Genomic DNA, 18157 nt, shown 5'->3' on the forward strand with positions numbered 1-18157 from the left:
TTAATGTACGTGTTTCGTTTTGTTAGCTTATTTTATTTTTATTTTTTCTTGTGATCTGTCTGCTGTAGAAGATTCATTCTTTATTTCGCCAGACTGTATAAATATCTTGTCTTATAAATGGGAAAAATTAAAAATTAAAAAATGTGGGTGGAGCTTACACACGCTGTATCTATTTACTTCTTTTCACTTTCAGCCAAAACTTTTGCATTCAACAATACAATAAGACAAAATAACATCTGAAACAGTTGGTGGAAATCTTTGCCACATTATAAATCAATGACCACCCAGTGAGCGTGAGTATGTGTGTGTGTGTGGATAACCTCAAAGTGCACTGGATCTGTGTGTGTAAAGGTTACTCAGTGCAACTTAAGCCAACATCTCGTGACATTCCTATACGCGCGCGCTCGTGCACGCGCCAAACGCAAACGTCAGTAATGCCCTCTGACGAACGGCGAGACTGGCCAATGGCGAACGCTCGGAGGGTACGCACGGTCCAATGGCAAGCCGAGATACGGAGGAGGGCGTGACGTAGTGGGGGTGGTGGGGGGGGAGGGAGCGGGTCAAATCTGCGGGCACTGATGCTTGTTAACTGAGCGAAGGGATCTGGCAAAGAAGGGAAGATGGCGAGAGGTGGCAGGAGCTTGAGAAAAGTCGCTGATTGCTTGAAACAGTTACCTTCTACAGCCAGCCGGGAAATACAGACTAGGTACAACGTCAGGTAAAGTACATTTTATCTTTTTTACTCGACTAAACCTGGGAAGTGTCGAGGAAGACAGACATCGGGCAATAACAAACAGCCGTTGTAACGTACAACATTTTAGCTTTTCAGTCAGTTTACACAAAGTTAGAGCTTAAGACGTAGCGAGCAAAAGAAATACGTATTTAACTCTGGATAAGAAACATGCAAACAACGTCTCTAGTGGAACTATAGTAACACCTTCACACCTAAGTCAATTAACTAACGCTGTAATACTTCGAGTCCCCCATATTTAGCAGTTATAAACAGTTTACCAACATCTGCTTAAACAGAAACGAATGATAAACTAAAATCTGCCTTCATATTATTATTATATTATTATATTATCATCTGTTATTATTATTATTATTACCAATGAGCTACTGGACACATGAATTTCCCAAGGGGCTAAATAAAGTATCTGTCTATCTATTTATCTATCTAGTTATAATTGTTGATAAATAGTGTAAATAAATGGTGGAATGCAACTAAGCTATGACCTAATTCCTCCAGCATCATAATCACTGGCTGTACCTGTTGTTAGTTCATGCTTTACATCTGATTAACTTAGTCCAGGTGCAAATCACTATATAACAACAGCTTAACATTAATGGAAGTAGTCAAGCATTCAAACAGATCATTTACGGTATGTACTGTAAGTAAACATAGCATTACCAGACTATAACAGTACTCCAAACCCATTCAAAGTTGCTCTCAACTAAAAGTACACATGCATTATCAAGACAAAACCACTACTGTTAGGTTGTGTAATCTGTTAAAATGCATGATATTTTATAAACCTATATGTATATTTTATATGTTAACTTTTGATTTTCAAACTATAGCTGTCAGATAAATGTAGTGGAGTAAAAAATACAATATTTCTCTCTGACATGTAGTGAAATAACAGTATAAAGTAGCAGAAAATGAATATACTTGCCCATATTTGGCCTAAATTCACTAAGTTACATACTACTCCTGCAGCCTAACTATCTTAATCAGTCCGGGAGCGAGAAGTTATAGCTATAACTACATGTCAGGAGTTTTTAAAATCTGTTAACAGCTGTTGCATCTATGTGGTGTTTTGCAACATCTCTGGACATCAGAGCACATTAAAGTTTGATTTGGCTTCATTAAACTTGTGAGAGCGTGCAATATTCGGTTTGTAAACTACCTCTCTTTGTGCAACATATGTTGGTTTTGACCTGCATCTGCAACCTTCTGGGATCAAATGTGCACACTGTCCTTCTTCCCAACCATAACTCTATACACTTGCATGGACTTGTCAGATTGAGGTCAGTGCCAAGTGTCAGCTCAGCTGTATCACTTTTCAGGTTTTAGTGAATGGGGCTCTCTTTGAAGTGACCTGCAGGCCAGCAATGGACCAGGAATTTGAAGCAGCGCATCATGAGAAGCGCAGAATAGGTTTGATGGGTTTGGTGGTTTGATGACATTGATATTGTCACATCACATTAAGCGGTGACATAATGGGTAGTTAAATCTAAACATACGCCTTGAGCGCTGTGTTGTGCTTCCAAACCATCCGGTGCCAGGGACATTGAGGGACTGGGTGCCGCAGGAGCCCTGGATGACTGCCAGGCACAAGAGGACAAATCAGTCAGCCACAGTGACCCTGTAGGCTGCTTTTGTCCCAAGCACAGTGACTTGATTAATATTTTCACAAACTTCTGTGAAGGTTACAAGACAGTCTTTACCTGTTCAGGATTAATAAGCCTTCCATTCATGGTGTCAGAGAGGATCTGACTCACGGCTTTTGCCATGATCCCACTGGATCCTGACCAGTAAAGGGAAATATAACTGCAACCAATTATGAAAATTACAATGAGTGATCAACAGGAAATAGACCAGCATCTATGTTGATAATTGATTCATCGTTTTAATAATTATTTTAAGCAATAATGCCAAACATTTGCTGGTTGCATCTTCTCAGAAGTGAGGATTTGCTGCTTTTCTTTCCAATATCTGAAAATAAATTGAATATATTCAGGTTTTGGACTGCGGATCAAATACAACAAGCTATTTGAATACATTACATTGGGCTGTGGGAAGTTTTAACGGCCATTTTTCTTTATTATCTGACATTATATGGACAAAATGATTGTTTGAATGATTATTTGGATGATTTTGATTAATGGTGTAGTTGATAAAGACTGAAGAAAACAGTGACAACGGTAAGTTCCTAGAGCCCAAGGTGACTTGTTCAAGTTACTAGTTGTATTACTAGAACCCACAGCAGTTGTGGATTTGAATATTAATTGTATTTTTCCAGCCAGAGCTCGGTTTGTCAGAGAGGGAGTAAAAGAGTGTTAAAAGTTATAGTTGGACATCAGTCAATAAACAGTGAGAAGAAAACTGCTGCTGGAAAATTCTCCCTGTATTGTGCAGCCAAGTCTAATCATTAATCAACAGTAATTCAGCATGTCTCCCCCCAGGCCAAACAGATGCAGATAAACAGATACAGTACTGTATTGAAATGTTGACAGGCGAGAAGTCAAAAAACAGGGTTGCGCAAGCCCAGGTGGTTAAACTGTGCAGGGTTTTAGTTCTACATCGCTAGTAGTAATGTTGGTGTCCTTGACCTTGTTCCATTCTGGTTTACTGGCATCTGTTACCTGTTTTATTTCAATGACAAATGCTTGGCAGTTGCTGCAGGAAGGATTCCATGCAGTGTGTCCTGTTCTCCAGGAATAAAGGCTTATTTTGCAGCTTGTTACATTGATCTTGATTTGACAGGTATTATAGGTTAATTAGCACATGGCTTTGTAAAGGTGGAGAACATGAGAAAGACTTCCTGTCCCCATTTGGTTTGTAATAAAGAAGGTTAAAGCAGCAGCAGTTCACTTTCACTGCTCTAATAGTGTCACTTTCAGCAGCAGCAGCAGCAGCAGCAGGCAGCTGTTCTCAGAGAAACAGCTGTAAAGAGCCACTGTCCACTTCCTGCTCAGCAGCAACCAGCAGACAGACACAGCTAGAGAGCAGCTGGTGGACATGCTGGAGCATTTAGCAACTGAAGAACCAGATATTTTGCTCTAATGTTGCTCCGTTCGAGGTGGTGAACTCCATTCATACATTTTTCTACATAAGACAGTATGTGCAGTATAAACTACCCTGCTCTGTTTTGTGGTTCATGAGAGTTTACTGCATTAATTCTGTGACACTGTCGGCCTCATTATTGTTTGTTTTGTGATCAGATATCTGTCATCATGTGGGATCCTGATGACGCGACTGCCTCCCCTGCTGGGTTCAGCCACGCCAGGGCTTGGCACCGGCACCATGTTGCCTGCCCGCAGCTTCTTCAACCTGGCTGAGTCCCTCTCCAAGAGGAAGGAGTACTCAGAGAGACGCATCATTGGGTGAGTCCATCAAGTCGGCTTTCACCTACAGAGCTTAGATTTGTTCTATTATATCATCTTCACTGACTGTGTCTCACATTCTTGTGAACTTTATAACGCAAGAATGATGCATAGGAGAATTTTTATACTTACTCCATATAAAGAAGATGATCTGATTAGATTTTGGTTGCCTTGCTTCATACATTTGCATATTTACAAGGACTTCCTACTAGTATTGCAAGCACACGTTTTTTTTAATTTAACTTCTTATTGAACTTCCTTGTTGAATTAAAGGATCAAGTCTGTCTAAAAACAATTTTCACAGCGGATTTTGTTCCCCATCACTTACATTAGCGTGGGATCTCTCAATGACCATTATAAACAGGAGGAATGATTATAGTAAGCAAAACCTGTTTCACTGTACATACGGGCACCTGACTATTGAACTTTTAATAATAACACTTTATTGATGGGGCATAATCACAGAAGTCCCAATGCACTTCACAGGAAGCAACATGCAATATGTAATAGAAATCTAATTAGAAATTCTGGAAACAGTGTTCCCAATCAGCCTTTTACAAATCATAGCTTCACATATGAATGAATGTTTTGGATGCTGGTGCCCTATCTGAGGCTCTGCATGTGCCTGTGTGTGTGACGCACTAAATGTCCTCCTGTGTTCCTCAGGGAGGTCATAATCACTAAATCTGGTTGTATAAATAGACGCAAGTGGCAGCAGCTATTTTTCCTCAGCTGGAGTGATACAGTTATATAACTGCCTCTCATTCAGAACACATTGTCTGTATTTTATATATTTATGTATTTTACGTCTTTTTTTGTTGTTGCCTCTCTCTCTCTCTCTCTCTCGTCCCTCCCTATCTTCCTCTCTCTGCTCCTCACTGACATAGTTCAGACTTTACTGAGTCCTGTACTGTGCCGGCCTTGTGTTGTGTTATGTCACCATTACTGACCTTCATCTGCTTCCTGACGTGCAGCTCTGCATGGTTGTATTTGTACACTGGGAGCTTATGGCTCTTTCCCCTCCATCCGTGACTCCTCAGGTATTCCATGCAGGAGATATATGACGTGGTGGCCGGCGTGGAAAACTACCGCCACTTTGTTCCCTGGTGCAAGAAATCTGATGTGGTGTTCAAGCGATCTGGTTTCAGCAAGGCCAAACTAACCGTGGGATTTTCTCCTGTGGTGGAGAACTACACCTCTCTTATCACCACAGTTCGCCCCCACCTGGTCAAGGTAAGGCGCTGTGTCCCAGCCCATGTTGGCTGAATGTGCAGCGGGGCTCACGCAAGAACAGTTGTGTGTTCTCTTACTAAACTTCTCTCACTTTTTTGAAGTCTGTTCGTTCAGATTCACCAAACTAAATAAACTTGTGAAGTCTGTCATTGTCTCGTTCTTGTCAGCAAACCAGTTGAAATCCCTGTGTGTTTGTTGCTCGTCAGGCGTCCTGTTCGGATGGGAAACTGTTCAACCACTTGGAGACGGTTTGGCGCTTCAGCCCAGGCCTCCCGGGTTACCCTCGTACCTGCACTGTGGATTTTGCTGTAAGTAGAAGCAGTTCGCCAAATGTAACTGTAGCATCAAACCTGCTAAAAGAAAGATGAAAGAAAAAAGCTGGTGGGTGAAAAAAATTGGTGGGCGAAGAAAATAACTCGGTCCATAATCTGTTTCATGTCAAAAGCCGTGCGCCTGTACAGCACTTTCTGACATCAGTGGCTGTTTCTGTTTCCACTGCTGCAGCAGAGAGGCCGTTCTCCACTGCTGGAAATTTAACATCAACAAAAACACAGTGGAACACTTTTTCCTTTTTTACTTTCCCTCCTTTTTTACTCCAGAACTCAAACACCAACTTCTGTTTCTACAAAAAAAACATTTAAGAACCGACGTTATGCAGTAAATTACACTTTCATTTCATTGTTTTCATACAAGTTAAATACATAAATAACTATTAAAAAGAACATAAAAACCTTTCTCTGCTTTTTCTGTTCGTCAGACAGTGACCCTCCTTGAGAGCAGTTAGCCGAACTGTTATGTTTCATTTGCAGCGGTTTGGAACAAAGTGCAACAAAGGAGGAAGAACTAAAATATTATTGGATCGAGAATGATTTTAAATCAAGAATCAATCCTGTATCAAGAATCCCAGCCCCAGGAAGAAGAGGGAGAGGTTGCGGTTTAACCTTTGCTCTGTGTGCGTCCTCTCATGTGTTGGTCCGTCCACGTGTCTGAGCTCAGCACGTCTGCAGTTGCATGTGTTGTATTTGTCGTTGGATCAGTTTCAAACTTGAACACTCAGACCTCTGACGTGGATACAGTATTGAAATTCAGCTGCTAATTTGATCCCCTCCATCCCCCTCCTCCTCAGATCTCCTTCGAGTTTCGCTCCCTGCTCCACTCCCAGCTCGCTCACGTCTTCTTCGACGAGGTGGTGAAGCAGATGGTCTCGGCGTTCGAGCGTCGCGCCTCCAAGGTCTACGGCGCGGAGACGGCCATCCCCCGCGAGCTCATGTTCCACGAGGTCCACCACACGTAGCGCCGCTTCCTGCTGCACAAACACAGATACACAGACAAACACAACGCCCTGATGCCAATGCCAGAGAGGAGTGTAGACATTAAGTAGAGACTAGCTGTGTTCTAACTGAAAACTACAGTGCCTTTTTTACAGCGGTGACCAAGTTCATTCCCAACAATCTCCTGTTTCATTTTTTAAAACCGATGTGGATCCACCTTTCTGCTAAACATTTACATTTTTACATCATTTCCATTATCTGAATGTAACACGTGCCTGGCTGTGACACTGAGTTCACAGGCTGTGAATGTGGGGTGAAAGCACGGCGTAGCAGTGCTGTCGGTCATGATTGGTCAAGCACATATGTCATCACATCTGTAAACATTAGCTACACTCAGCAGTTAACTACACTGGTAGTGCAACTGCAATAAACTTTAATTTGAAAAGCTGCTGCAGGAAGACACTGCACCAGCATGTCTTCCAAAATAAAACACGTGTTCCTATCAGTGTTTAGGGAGAATAATATGGTCGACCATAGGGGACTGGACAGTTGTTATCACTGTATATTGTGGTTCATCACAGTGATACCACTTCTGTAGTGTTACAGATGCAACTTTTTCATTATCGATTGATTTTTATTTCGATTCATTTATCAGTTATTTGGTTTAAAATAACAGAAAATGGCTTAAAATCACTATCACAGATCAGAAAGTGACGTCTTCAAACGTCCAAAACCCCATAAAATTCAGGAATAAGCTAATTTTTTAGCATATAAGCTTAATAAATGACTCTGGCGTTTAATCGAAAATTAAATTAGTTGCAGATTAATCGATTAAATGACTAACAGTCCCAGCTGTAGTTGGGATACAAGCTAAATAATGCAGATGAGCCTTTATGAAGTTATGGAGAGAAGGGAGCAGGTCTGTGCAAAGTCTGAGGTGAAGCTACTGGATGTTGCAAAGTCGTGATAAAGACTAAATATTATCATTTTATCAGTTTGGATGATTTTAAATGTTCTTCTAAAATACTCCTGCACCTGGCTGCATGCAGCTAATGTTTGTCTCTATGCAGATTCAGGATTAGAAAACAGTTCTGACAATGAAGCTACAGCAGCTGGTCAGTGGAGACGATCACCTTTCCGTGTCAGACAGTTCAGCGGTTGTCCCAGGTCAACCCCATTACACGTGCAGGTGCATCTGTAATCTCAAGGATCCGTTACTTGGCACTAACAGCACATGTCCTCTGACAGCTAACCCACATCTGATGTGAGTCAGGAGCTCAGTGGAAAAGGATTAATACAGGATCCAGCGAGAGCTTGACTCAGGTGAGAGAAGGAAAAGTACTTCCTGAGACTCTGCTCCTGAGAAAGTCGTGCAGGGAAGAGCTGCAACAAACACCTAACAGCGTTCATCCATTTAGACTATGAAATGTTAAAAAATCTTGCAATTCACAATTTCCCAGAGGGCACGATGATGTCTTCAGATTGCAACAAGTCTCGATCAGTTTCCTGTGATTGGGTCGTTATTACCTATGGATCACGTTAGTGCTCGTCCCACAGGAAGGCCGAGGTCAAAGTGACGCCAGCAAGTCTTGCTGTGGTGATGTGATGACATGCAGCACCAATCGCTGTAAGACCAGGGTCCAAATAGTGTTACAACCTCGATGCTTGTCTGTGATGTACTGAACGTGAAGGGCACAACGCAACAAAACAACAACTAGGTCTAAACTAGGCTCGGGCGGTTTCATGGTATTAATGGTAGAAAACGTATGATACACTGAGCTGAACAGTCACCCTGCAGGACATATGTTGTCTTCCTGGATGATTAGATCCACTAGATTTAAAGATGATCCATCACTTTATGGCTGGTTTATTTTTGTATTCATCCTTTTATTCCAGACTACCTTTAACTCAACATGATCTATTTTTGCCCATATGAACATTTACCTGTTCATATAATTGGTATTAGGCCGCACTGCAGGATTTCTCCTTTCAAAATAAATGAATAAATAGATTGTTATTTTTAAATCCCATCATATACCGCATCATGGTATGAAAAAATAAATACCGCCCAAGCCTAGTCTGTACACATACTACTAAACTCCACCAGTCAAGTTTATTATAAGAATGTATTATAAGAGTAAAGGGCAGGCAGGTTAGACTGTGTCATTTTGTATTAAGAGGATGTGCAGGAGGACGATGTGTGGAGACGACTGCAGACATGTACTAAATGTACTGTACACTATCAGGAATACACACACCTTTCAAAGGGTGCTCAACTTTTATTTTGTTTTTGTTTTTTCTCAGTAGGGGGCAGTGTCTGTTTTCTTTTTCTTTTTCTTCTAATGTTACATACACTATGCTCTCGTCAGTATTAAGAGAGCGATGCTGGACATAAGAGTTACTATATTATACAAAGCTAAGGGTGTTTTTTTTCTCTCATGTGTGCAATAACAGCAGTATAAGTTAATTTTAAATGCAGCTAAGCAAGCATGTAACCCCACTGTCATTATAAGGGCCCAGACTGGCCGGCTAGACACAGGCAAGGGCCTGTTTTTATCAAACATGTATGAATTACAGTTTAGTCAGTGCTAGATTTTTCTGCAAGAACATTTATAATTATATATTTTTTTAAAGGTTTATGGGAATTTAACAACAATCTGATATATTTATAATGTATAAATACACAATGAGAGATGGAATAATAGGAAATTGGCTACAAAACGTTTGTTTAGAGAATTTGCAGACGATGATGTTTAGATTAAATCAATGCCAGATTTACTCGTTTGTTTGCCCTGATAAATGCAAATCTTCAAATGCAAATAATATAGTAAAACTATTCTTAATTTTGCTGCTTCAGCTAACGTATTTTTATTATAACTGTTGATATCAAACAGAAAGCAGCGACTGTGTTTCTGTTCTGCAGTCGTCCAGTATCTACTCTGACCTCTGCAGCTCTCTGACATTTCAGAGCAAAAGAAGTTAAGAAATAGTTTTTATTCTTATGTTTGTGAGCTGGAGTAGCAGTTTAATAAATACCGGTCATACACCTTGACCTGTCCCGTCAGTCAGGATGCTGTTTCAGTGAGGTTATCTGCCTCCTGGCCTACTGGCAGCATATTTATCTCCATTTTTAAACATTATTCTCATTTCATCGTATTTATTACTTAGTTTAAGTGTAAATATTGGTTTTGAGATCACATAAGAAAGAACTGTATTCATTGCTTTGAAAGGTTTGTGTCTGTGTTTCATGGGACGGGGGGGAAAGGACTTTATTTGTAAATGATGTGTTGAATGTGAAATGGCTTCCGAGAGATGTACCGACCGCATGATTTATAAACTATTTTTTCTAAAAAAAAAAACTTGACTGATGTTTTTTCTTAGTATTTTTTGGGAGTTTCTCAGCACTGCTGTAGTAAAAATGGATCCTGGCTCCTTTGGCTGGACAGAAATAGATTCGCCATGTGAGCGGTGAGAATAGACCTGCAAACTGCATTTGAACAGTCATAAGGTTTGGAAATGTCACTGCTGGCAAAGGGCACAGTTTAAGGCTTCCCCTCTGACCTTTGACCTGCTTTATCAATGTGAAGCCAAACATTGTAGCTGTGATCATTTCCAGAGAGCCAGAGAAAGGCATCATTGATCACGAGAACACTAATAGAACGGCTTTCTATTAGTGTGAAATGAGTAATATTTGATTCAGTTTAATTTAAAATGTTCAGCTCAATTAGGACATTATCGGATGTATTCTGGTTTTTGATTTATTTAATACTTTCCAAAATATTCAATGTTTTCTCAGACATTTCTTCCCATTAAGATGAATGGATGGAATGGTTTAAATTTCTAATTTTCCACATCATTTCACATATTTTTCAACCCCCTCTACTCATTATTACTTTCAGCTAGAAACTCCATTCAAACTTTAAAGTGTGCGGAAACTTTCCTTCATTTTTGTTTGTGTTCATCATTTAAATCTCATCTCAATCTAGCGATGGCTTCTCTCTCTCCTGCTCATTGTGTCTTATGATTAGTTATTCCTCTACTTCCTTTAGTAATAATGATACACGTAATTAAAGTAGTTTATGTGCTGTAATGGAGGCGAGGCTCAGTGTATTGGAAGCGCTCCTCCTCTTCCCTGCAGCCCACCTGGCAAAGGTGGAAATATGATCACTCAGTCAGTCAGTGATATTCCCCATTATAGTTCTGGCCCTGCTGTTGCTGTCCAGCCAATAAGAAACTGAGTAAACAACAAAACATCAGAACAATTAAATTTATTAAATAAAAAAAAAAAGAAAAGAATCACCAATAATCGTTTACATTGTACAAAACAGAAGTCGAATGATCACAGCTATTTGCCATTTTGCAAAGGAATAATGTAATTATGTGTAAAACTAACACCACGCTCTCAGATTTTTTATGTAAGTGATAAATGGTCGGTAGTTTTCTGTGACTCGTAGTCAAAACAGAGGCAGCACCTGGACGCCACAGGTTTTCACATTTTGTCTGAACTCCTCCGCGCTCTCATACAATCAGCCGTTTGTTGTGAAATTAATCTTCTGCGACGTCAAAACTGATGTTTAGAAAAACGCTGCATTCGTGAAAACAACTCACAAAGGCTTAAAAAGAAAAAGGCCAGACATCTCGGTAAACATTTAACTTTTCTTTTTTTTTTTTACGTTGTTTTCAACAGGCCCCTGGTGATACTCAGACTCTGGTGTTTTGACTCGTAGGCACTCTTTCAGGTACGAGGGAACAGGTGATCTTTCCTCCATCATCACCAGACAAACAAAATGTAACGTCACTTCAGAGACACAGACAATGCTCAGGCTCTGAAAGAAAACTGGTTTAATTAAAATCAAATGACAGATTTTAACCCACGTCGTTATCAGCTGGGGGGGAAAAAAACCATAACAGATATATATATATAAAAAAAACAAAACGAATTAACAAAATACTACAAGGACAAAAATAAAGGACAGACACATTCCTGGCTAGGCTTCTTCTCTGGTACCTGCCCTGCTCTCTTTTGCAGTAATACAGAGCATCAATACGTATGACTATGTTAGTTTCTGAAGTTTCTTCTTAGACGACTTGAATCACTTTCCTACCTCTTACAGAGATCACAGTGGCATCACCTGTACGAGCGTTTTACATGAAGAACTATGAGTTTGAACATGTGGATTGGTTCGATGAGCAGAGCCGTCGGAGGGTTCTGGTGTAGTAAGTAACTGGGCTCGATGGGGTCTCCTGCTCTGGACCGGGTCCTCCGGAGGCAGGAGACAGAATTAAACAGCGTGGGCATCTCCAACATACTCATGGCCAGTCAGTGTGGGCAGAGCTCGCTGGAGGTGGTTGCAGATTCTTGGAGGGTTTTGTTTTGTTTTGTTTTTTCTTCTTCTGCGTGTGCTCCACAGCCACCCCCAGCACCGCTCTGCCTTTTAGTCTGTACAGCAACAAGTCAGGAGGACCGGCTTAGAAACCCATGCCTCCTCCCATGCCGCCCATGCCTCCCATGCCGCCCATGCCTCCTCCCGGCATCTCCTTCTCCTCCTTGGGGATCTCCGTGACGACGGCCTCGGCGGTGGAGAGCAGGGAGGCGACTCCTGCGGCGTCCAGCAGCGCCGTCCTCACCACCTGTACGGACGGGTGACACAAGGTTACTTCATGTAGAGAGGGGAGGTGTAATAATCAGCCAATATCGATGTCTTTTATTTCTATGTAGAAATATTTGAAATAAATTGAACTGAAAGTTAAAAACACACAGTCTGATTGGCTGCACTGTACCTTGGTGGGGTCAATGATGCCCTTCTCCACCATGTTGACGTACTCCCCCTGCATGGCGTCGTAGCCGATATCAGCTGACTCCTGCAGGATCTTCTCCACCACCAGTGAGCCCTCCACACCGGCGTTCTTAGCGATGGTCATTGAGGGGATACGCAGCGCTCGCCTGATGATGTCCACACCTGATCGGAAGGAAATCAGTCATGAAAAACTTTAAATCGATGAGTTTGACCTCCAACCCGCTGATTCAGACACTATAGTAAAACAGTGTATTGCTAAGTATTTAAATTGTCTTTGTACCTGCTGCGTTATAGAAGGTTATTAGTTATTTATTACATGTTTGAATGCTGCTCATAAATGCTGAAATTATTACCATTACTACAGTTTTAGTTCATGGGTGTGTGTGTGTTGACTGACCGATCTTCTGGTCGGCGTTGGCGGTTTTGAGGCTGTCGAGCGATGGGATGCAGCGCAGCAGAGCGCAGCCTCCACCTGGAACGATCCCCTCCTCCACAGCTGCCCGGGTGGCGTTCAGAGCGTCCGTCACACGGTCCTTCTTCTCGTTCACCTCCACGTCACTCGTTCCTCCGATCTGAAACGTACCACGGGCATCGCAGCGTTATTCTCCAGAGGAAAAACCACGGCGATCATTATTTTGTACCGTCTGCATTTTTTTGTCTGAGACGCACCTTGAGCACGGCCACGCCGTCCGACAGCTTGGCGAGCCTCTCGTTGAGCTTCTCCTTCTCGTAGTCGCTGGTGGTGTTCTCCAGCTGCTCCACGATCTCCGCTGCGCGTTTCTCCACCTCGGCTGGGCTGCCGCCTCCCCTCAGCAGCAGGGTGTCGTCTTTGGTGATCTGCACCTCGCCGACCTTACCGAAGTCGTGAGCCTGGATGTCTTCCAGGGCCACGCCCAGAGCCTCGTCTCCAAACACCTGGAGAGAGGAAAAGAGGAATGAATTAAAACACACCTGCATGTTTTTGTGTTTAATTTAAAATCAGGATGTTTTTAACACCTTCTTTTTTAAGGGACTTGAATTCAAAGCTTTCAGACTCTGAATTGAGAAGTTGACTTACGGTGCCCCCGGTGGCGATGGCCATATCCTTCAGCTGGTTCTTCCTGTTGTCTCCGAAGCCCGGGGCCTTGACAGCGACCACCTGAAGCCCCACCTTCAGCCTGATGATGAAGAAGTTGAATATTCACAGCCGTTAATTCTTATTCAAACACACGTCAGTGTCATATGATCTGTCCGCTGGCTGACTCTTGTTACCTGTTGAGAACCAAGGTGCTCAGGGCCTCTCCGTCCACGTCCTCCGCCACGATGACCAGCGGCTTGCGGTGCTGGTTGGCGATCTCCAGGGCTGGAACGATGCTCTGGACACTGGAGATCTTCTTCTCACTCAGCAGCAGGTAGGCGTCCTGGAACTCACACTTCTGACCTGAGGGAGGGAGGAGACGGCCAGTTTAATAACATCATCATCATCATCATCATCATCATCATATACAGCAGGAGATGTACCAGCAGCCAGTATGAAGACCGTTACCTTTGGCGGTGTTGATGAAGTACGGGGAGATGTAACCGCGGTCAAACTTCATGCCCTCGATGATCTCCAGCTCGTCGTGCAGCGTCTTCCCGTCCTGAGACGAAGAGCACGTGCTGATTATGTCGACTCAGGTAAAAAGAGCAGCAGATCATTTAAAGGCTTTGTTACCGTCAGTGGACGTCAACTCTCACCTTGACAGTGATGACTCCCTTGCGGCCAACTTTCTTCATGGCGTTGGAGATGATGTTACCGATCTCCACGTCTCCATTGGCTGAGATTGTAGCAACCTGAGAGACCAAAGGCCGTTATTAGACATTACTAAAGCTGGGCCACTGACATATCATCACTTCTTACGTTCATATTAAGAACTTGTTCGTAAGTAGTTGCTCATTTCCACATCCAGCAGGAATCGACCAACATTATCATTCATTTTTTGATCTCCACCAGCTCCTGAGGGAAATATATGGCTCCTCCCTCTGTGTCATCATCATGTATCAACTTGCTCACCTTTAATCTGAGACCTGACTCCATTAAACTCCATTAAACTCCATTAAACTCCATAAACGCATTTCTTATTTGCAAAAATGTAAAGAATTGTGTTCCATGTTTATTCATGTCAGACTGATGGTGCTGAGTTGGTGACACATCTGCCTCCCGCCATTCAAACTCAAACAGGTGCAAATGTGCATGTCTCGTTGCCCCCTACTGGACCGGAGTGCAAACGCACAAATCCTCACCCAAAATTAAGACAAACTCATATTAAAAACAGCCTATAAATGTAAGCAACAATTATCAAACCAAAAACAGAAAATACAACTGGAAGACAAGGATCATCCATAAACAGAAAGCCTGTTGGTGAAGTCCACTGCAGACCACCAGCAGCTTGAGTCAGAGCCAGGTTCAGGTGATAATTCCCTGTGGGTTCATCACTACGAGTAAACATTATCATTTAATTAATTCTATTCTAAAATATTAATTACAGCTGCTTTAATTCATTTCATTGTCATGTCATCATTTACTCCTGATGACGTGTACCGACCTGTGCGATCTCCTCGGGGGTTGTGACGGGCTTGGAGAGCTTCTTCAGCTCGCTGATGACATATTCCACGGCCATCATGACTCCACGGCGGATCTCCACGGGGTTGGCGCCTTTGCTGATGGTGTCGAAACCCTCCTTGGCGATGGCACGAGCCAGCACCGTGGCGGTGGTGGTGCCGTCGCCGGCCTCCTCGTTGGTGTTGTTGGCCACGTCCTGCACCAGTTTGGCGCCGATGTTCTTGTACTTGTCTTTCAGGTCGATGCTCTTGGCCACGGTCACACCATCCTTGGTGACTTTAGGGCTGCCCCAGCTCTGCTCAATGATGACGGTACGACCCTGAGGTGGAGGCAGCAAGAGGTGAGATTAAAATAACTATATCTTCACTTGACACCAAATGAGAACTGTAAGACCTGCGGACACCCTGAATCCCAGATAACAGGAGCTCACGTTACCTTTGGGCCCATGGTGACGGCCACAGCGTCCGCCAGCAGGTCGACTCCCTGCAGCATGAGGGCGCGAGCGTCGGCTCCAAACTTCACGTCTTTAGCGTAGGCTCGTGTCAGGTGAGGAGCCAGCGCCCGGCACACAGGCCTCACCTGCTTCATGACTGTTGGGAGACGAAACATTTCTACGGGAAGAAAAGACAGAGAGGAATTTATAAAACATGTCTGAGACCAAGACTCCCTCTGAGGTGAAGCAGAAACGTCCAAATAAATCTGAAAAATTCTTTGTACAGGCTTGAATGTTCATGCCACAACAGTCTTAGCTGCTATGTGTTCAACAGGTGCAGGGTGAAGGCAAAGTACACCTGAATAATTATTCTCCAAATCCATTCAACCCCCACAGCAGCTCAGGTTATGTATTACACAGGTTTACTCTGCCCCTAGTGGCCACTAATGGCACAACATGCCACCAGTGATTGAATGAATGAACTTACACCTATAAAAAGGAGCAATTATGATTAGAATAGTCACACTAAGGTCACAGTAAACTTTACATTTGCAGCTGTTGAGTCCATGATGCATTTTTTTGTCTGGCAATAAATCAAAGGGCTGCAGCTAATGATTATTTTTAGTTACTGTTAGTCTGTCAAATATTCACTCAATTAAATTAGTAAATTAATGTGAGAAAATAAAGACAAATGTCCATCATAGTTTCCATCCAGAGAGTCTGAATCCCAAAGATAATCAACTGACAGTGATAGAAAACAGAGTAAAACATTACACAACAGTAAATTCTTACATGTAAGATGCTGTAACCACATGATGTTCAGTATTTTAGCTTGATAAATGTCTTAAAAAAGGTTAAATGATTAGTCACAAATCCCATAGATGAATATTAAAGATATACTGGCTGTGGCTGTGTCCCAGGCCCCTCAGGAATAACTGTCAGCTTTTACTTCAACCTACAAATCATGTCTAATAACTAATAACCATTTTCTCTACTTGGCAAACTGTTATAATTTATAGTTTAATAAGGAAGAATCTGATTAGCGTTTATGCCAGCCTTGTCAATAAATTATTAAAATAATTAAGAAAAAACATAAAAAAGCAAAACTTAACAGTACCCGTTCAACAAACAAGTTCCCCTGACATCTGGCACCACAGGTGCTTTAGTCTATTAATCAATCATAAATACCATTCCAATTCTTTATATTGTCTTTCTATTATGTTGTATAATTGTTTTTTTTATTATATATTTGTGGATTATTGTTTCTTATATTGAATATTTGTGTTGAGGGTATTCAGGGTGTCCTTGAAAAAGACAACTTGCTCTCAATGGCCTTCCCTGTATAAATGAATGAATGAATGAATGAATGAGTCAAACCACAGAAAAATAACATTTTGATCATTGATTCATTTTTCAAAGTATTTTGATGGTTCCAGTTTCTCAAATGTGAAGATTTGACTCTTTTCTTTGTCATTTATGATCATGAACTGATAATTTTACAGTTTCAGGATTCTTGATTTTTTATTTGTCACTGTCTATTGTTTCATTGATCAACTGATTAATCTTGATGATAATAAGAAGAGAGATCTATTATGAAAACAACAACTCAGAATAAATAATCCAAATCTTCACAGACAACTAGAAAAAAAGGTGAACTAATGAGACTTATTTTTACCTAGTAAGAATAATGACCAAAATCCAGATTCAGAATTCATTCCAGAAATTAATTATCCTATTTAGGATGTTACACAGATTATTAAATTCATCCTCAGAACCACTTCCTTGTGAACCCACGTGTGCGCGTCAGGTCGCGAGTCACAAGGTCAAATTGTAAAAGCATGTGCCTCCTCATCCCTGACCTAATCAGCCTGGTGATTGACCACCACACTGTCTCATCAATAATCACTGCACACTCATGTAACTGAAGAGAAACTATCATTGTTATTAATTATAATATTTTTAATCGTGCTTTTCCTGCAGTGCTGTCCTCAGCTCTCAGTCAGCCTGACAAACACCACACTCCTGATTTTATATCATTAAATGTCGTATAAAGATTAAATGCGAAGCTTGAAGACATAATTAACTACCTAATTAATGTCTATAGTGACATTTTAACATGCGTGTCCTTGCGGTTGAGAGGAAAAATCTCTTTGCTGGGCGGAATTAAAGCCGAGACGAGATCGGTGCTTCCTTCTAGTTAGCACAAAATCTGCTACATAAAGGCAGCGCTAGCTTAAAGTTAACAGCCTGTAATGTCAATTACGAAGAGTTTATTAAATGACGGCACTTACTTGTGGTGTAAAAGGCTTGTAGCTGCTACAAGGTGTGCAACACGGGATGATATAACTCCTGCAGGAGAGGACGGCCGTGTGGTGTGAATGAGACCGGACTGCACATGGTCTATCACATCCGGGGTATTTACCGGCCCGCCCCGCACTCTGCATAACGGTATTTCAGGTAGAATAACTACATTTTTTATCGATGTTATAAGTGAAATAAGGTCATATTTGGCACTAAATCGCAGTTTATAGTTCGCAGTGTTCACGAGTTAGTTGTAAATGACTCCGTTTGTGAGTTTTAAAGCAGAATACGTGTCTTATGCTCGTTCCCGGGCGGACGCTTCCAGAAATTTCTTGTGTGCCATTGGTGGGGGACAAAGAGGTCAAAGTTGACATTGTGCAATATTGCCTCAACTTTCAACAAACAAATAAGTCCGAAATCGATAAAAAAT

General features: G+C 41.9%; 2 protein-coding genes across 3 annotated transcripts; one reads left to right on the top strand and one right to left on the bottom strand.

Moving 5' to 3' along the window:
* Positions 1-565: 565 nt before the first annotated feature.
* Positions 566-8896, top strand: coq10b (coenzyme Q10B). Its single transcript, XM_023412531.2, has 5 exons — positions 566-718; positions 3949-4110; positions 5151-5343; positions 5550-5651; positions 6470-8896. The coding sequence occupies exons 1-5, from the start codon at positions 621-623 to the stop codon at positions 6635-6637; spliced, it is 723 nt and encodes a 240-aa protein (XP_023268299.1). The 5' UTR covers positions 566-620; the 3' UTR covers positions 6638-8896.
* A 1971-nt stretch (positions 8897-10867) lies between these two features.
* Positions 10868-17870, bottom strand: hspd1 (heat shock 60 protein 1). Of its 2 annotated transcripts, none has more exons than XM_087175674.1 (11): positions 17714-17870; positions 15429-15604; positions 14977-15312; positions 14129-14224; positions 13938-14031; positions 13664-13832; positions 13470-13569; positions 13082-13327; positions 12810-12984; positions 12396-12574; positions 10868-12245 (listed from the first exon to the last, which is right to left on the bottom strand). In XM_087175674.1, the coding sequence occupies exons 1-11, from the start codon at positions 17868-17870 to the stop codon at positions 12084-12086; spliced, it is 1890 nt and encodes a 629-aa protein (XP_087031800.1). In that variant the 3' UTR covers positions 10868-12083. The 2 variants fall into 2 exon arrangements, with proteins under 2 accessions (XP_087031800.1, XP_023268311.1); XM_023412543.2 differs by having other exon boundaries at positions 17718-17829.
* Between the last annotated feature and the right edge of the window lie 287 nt (positions 17871-18157).

This window comes from Seriola lalandi, unplaced genomic scaffold, assembly GCF_002814215.2.
Source record: "Seriola lalandi dorsalis isolate HSWRI2012SDOR001 ecotype SW California unplaced genomic scaffold, Sedor1 jcf7180002054482, whole genome shotgun sequence".
NCBI lineage: Eukaryota > Metazoa > Chordata > Actinopteri > Carangiformes > Carangidae > Seriola > Seriola lalandi.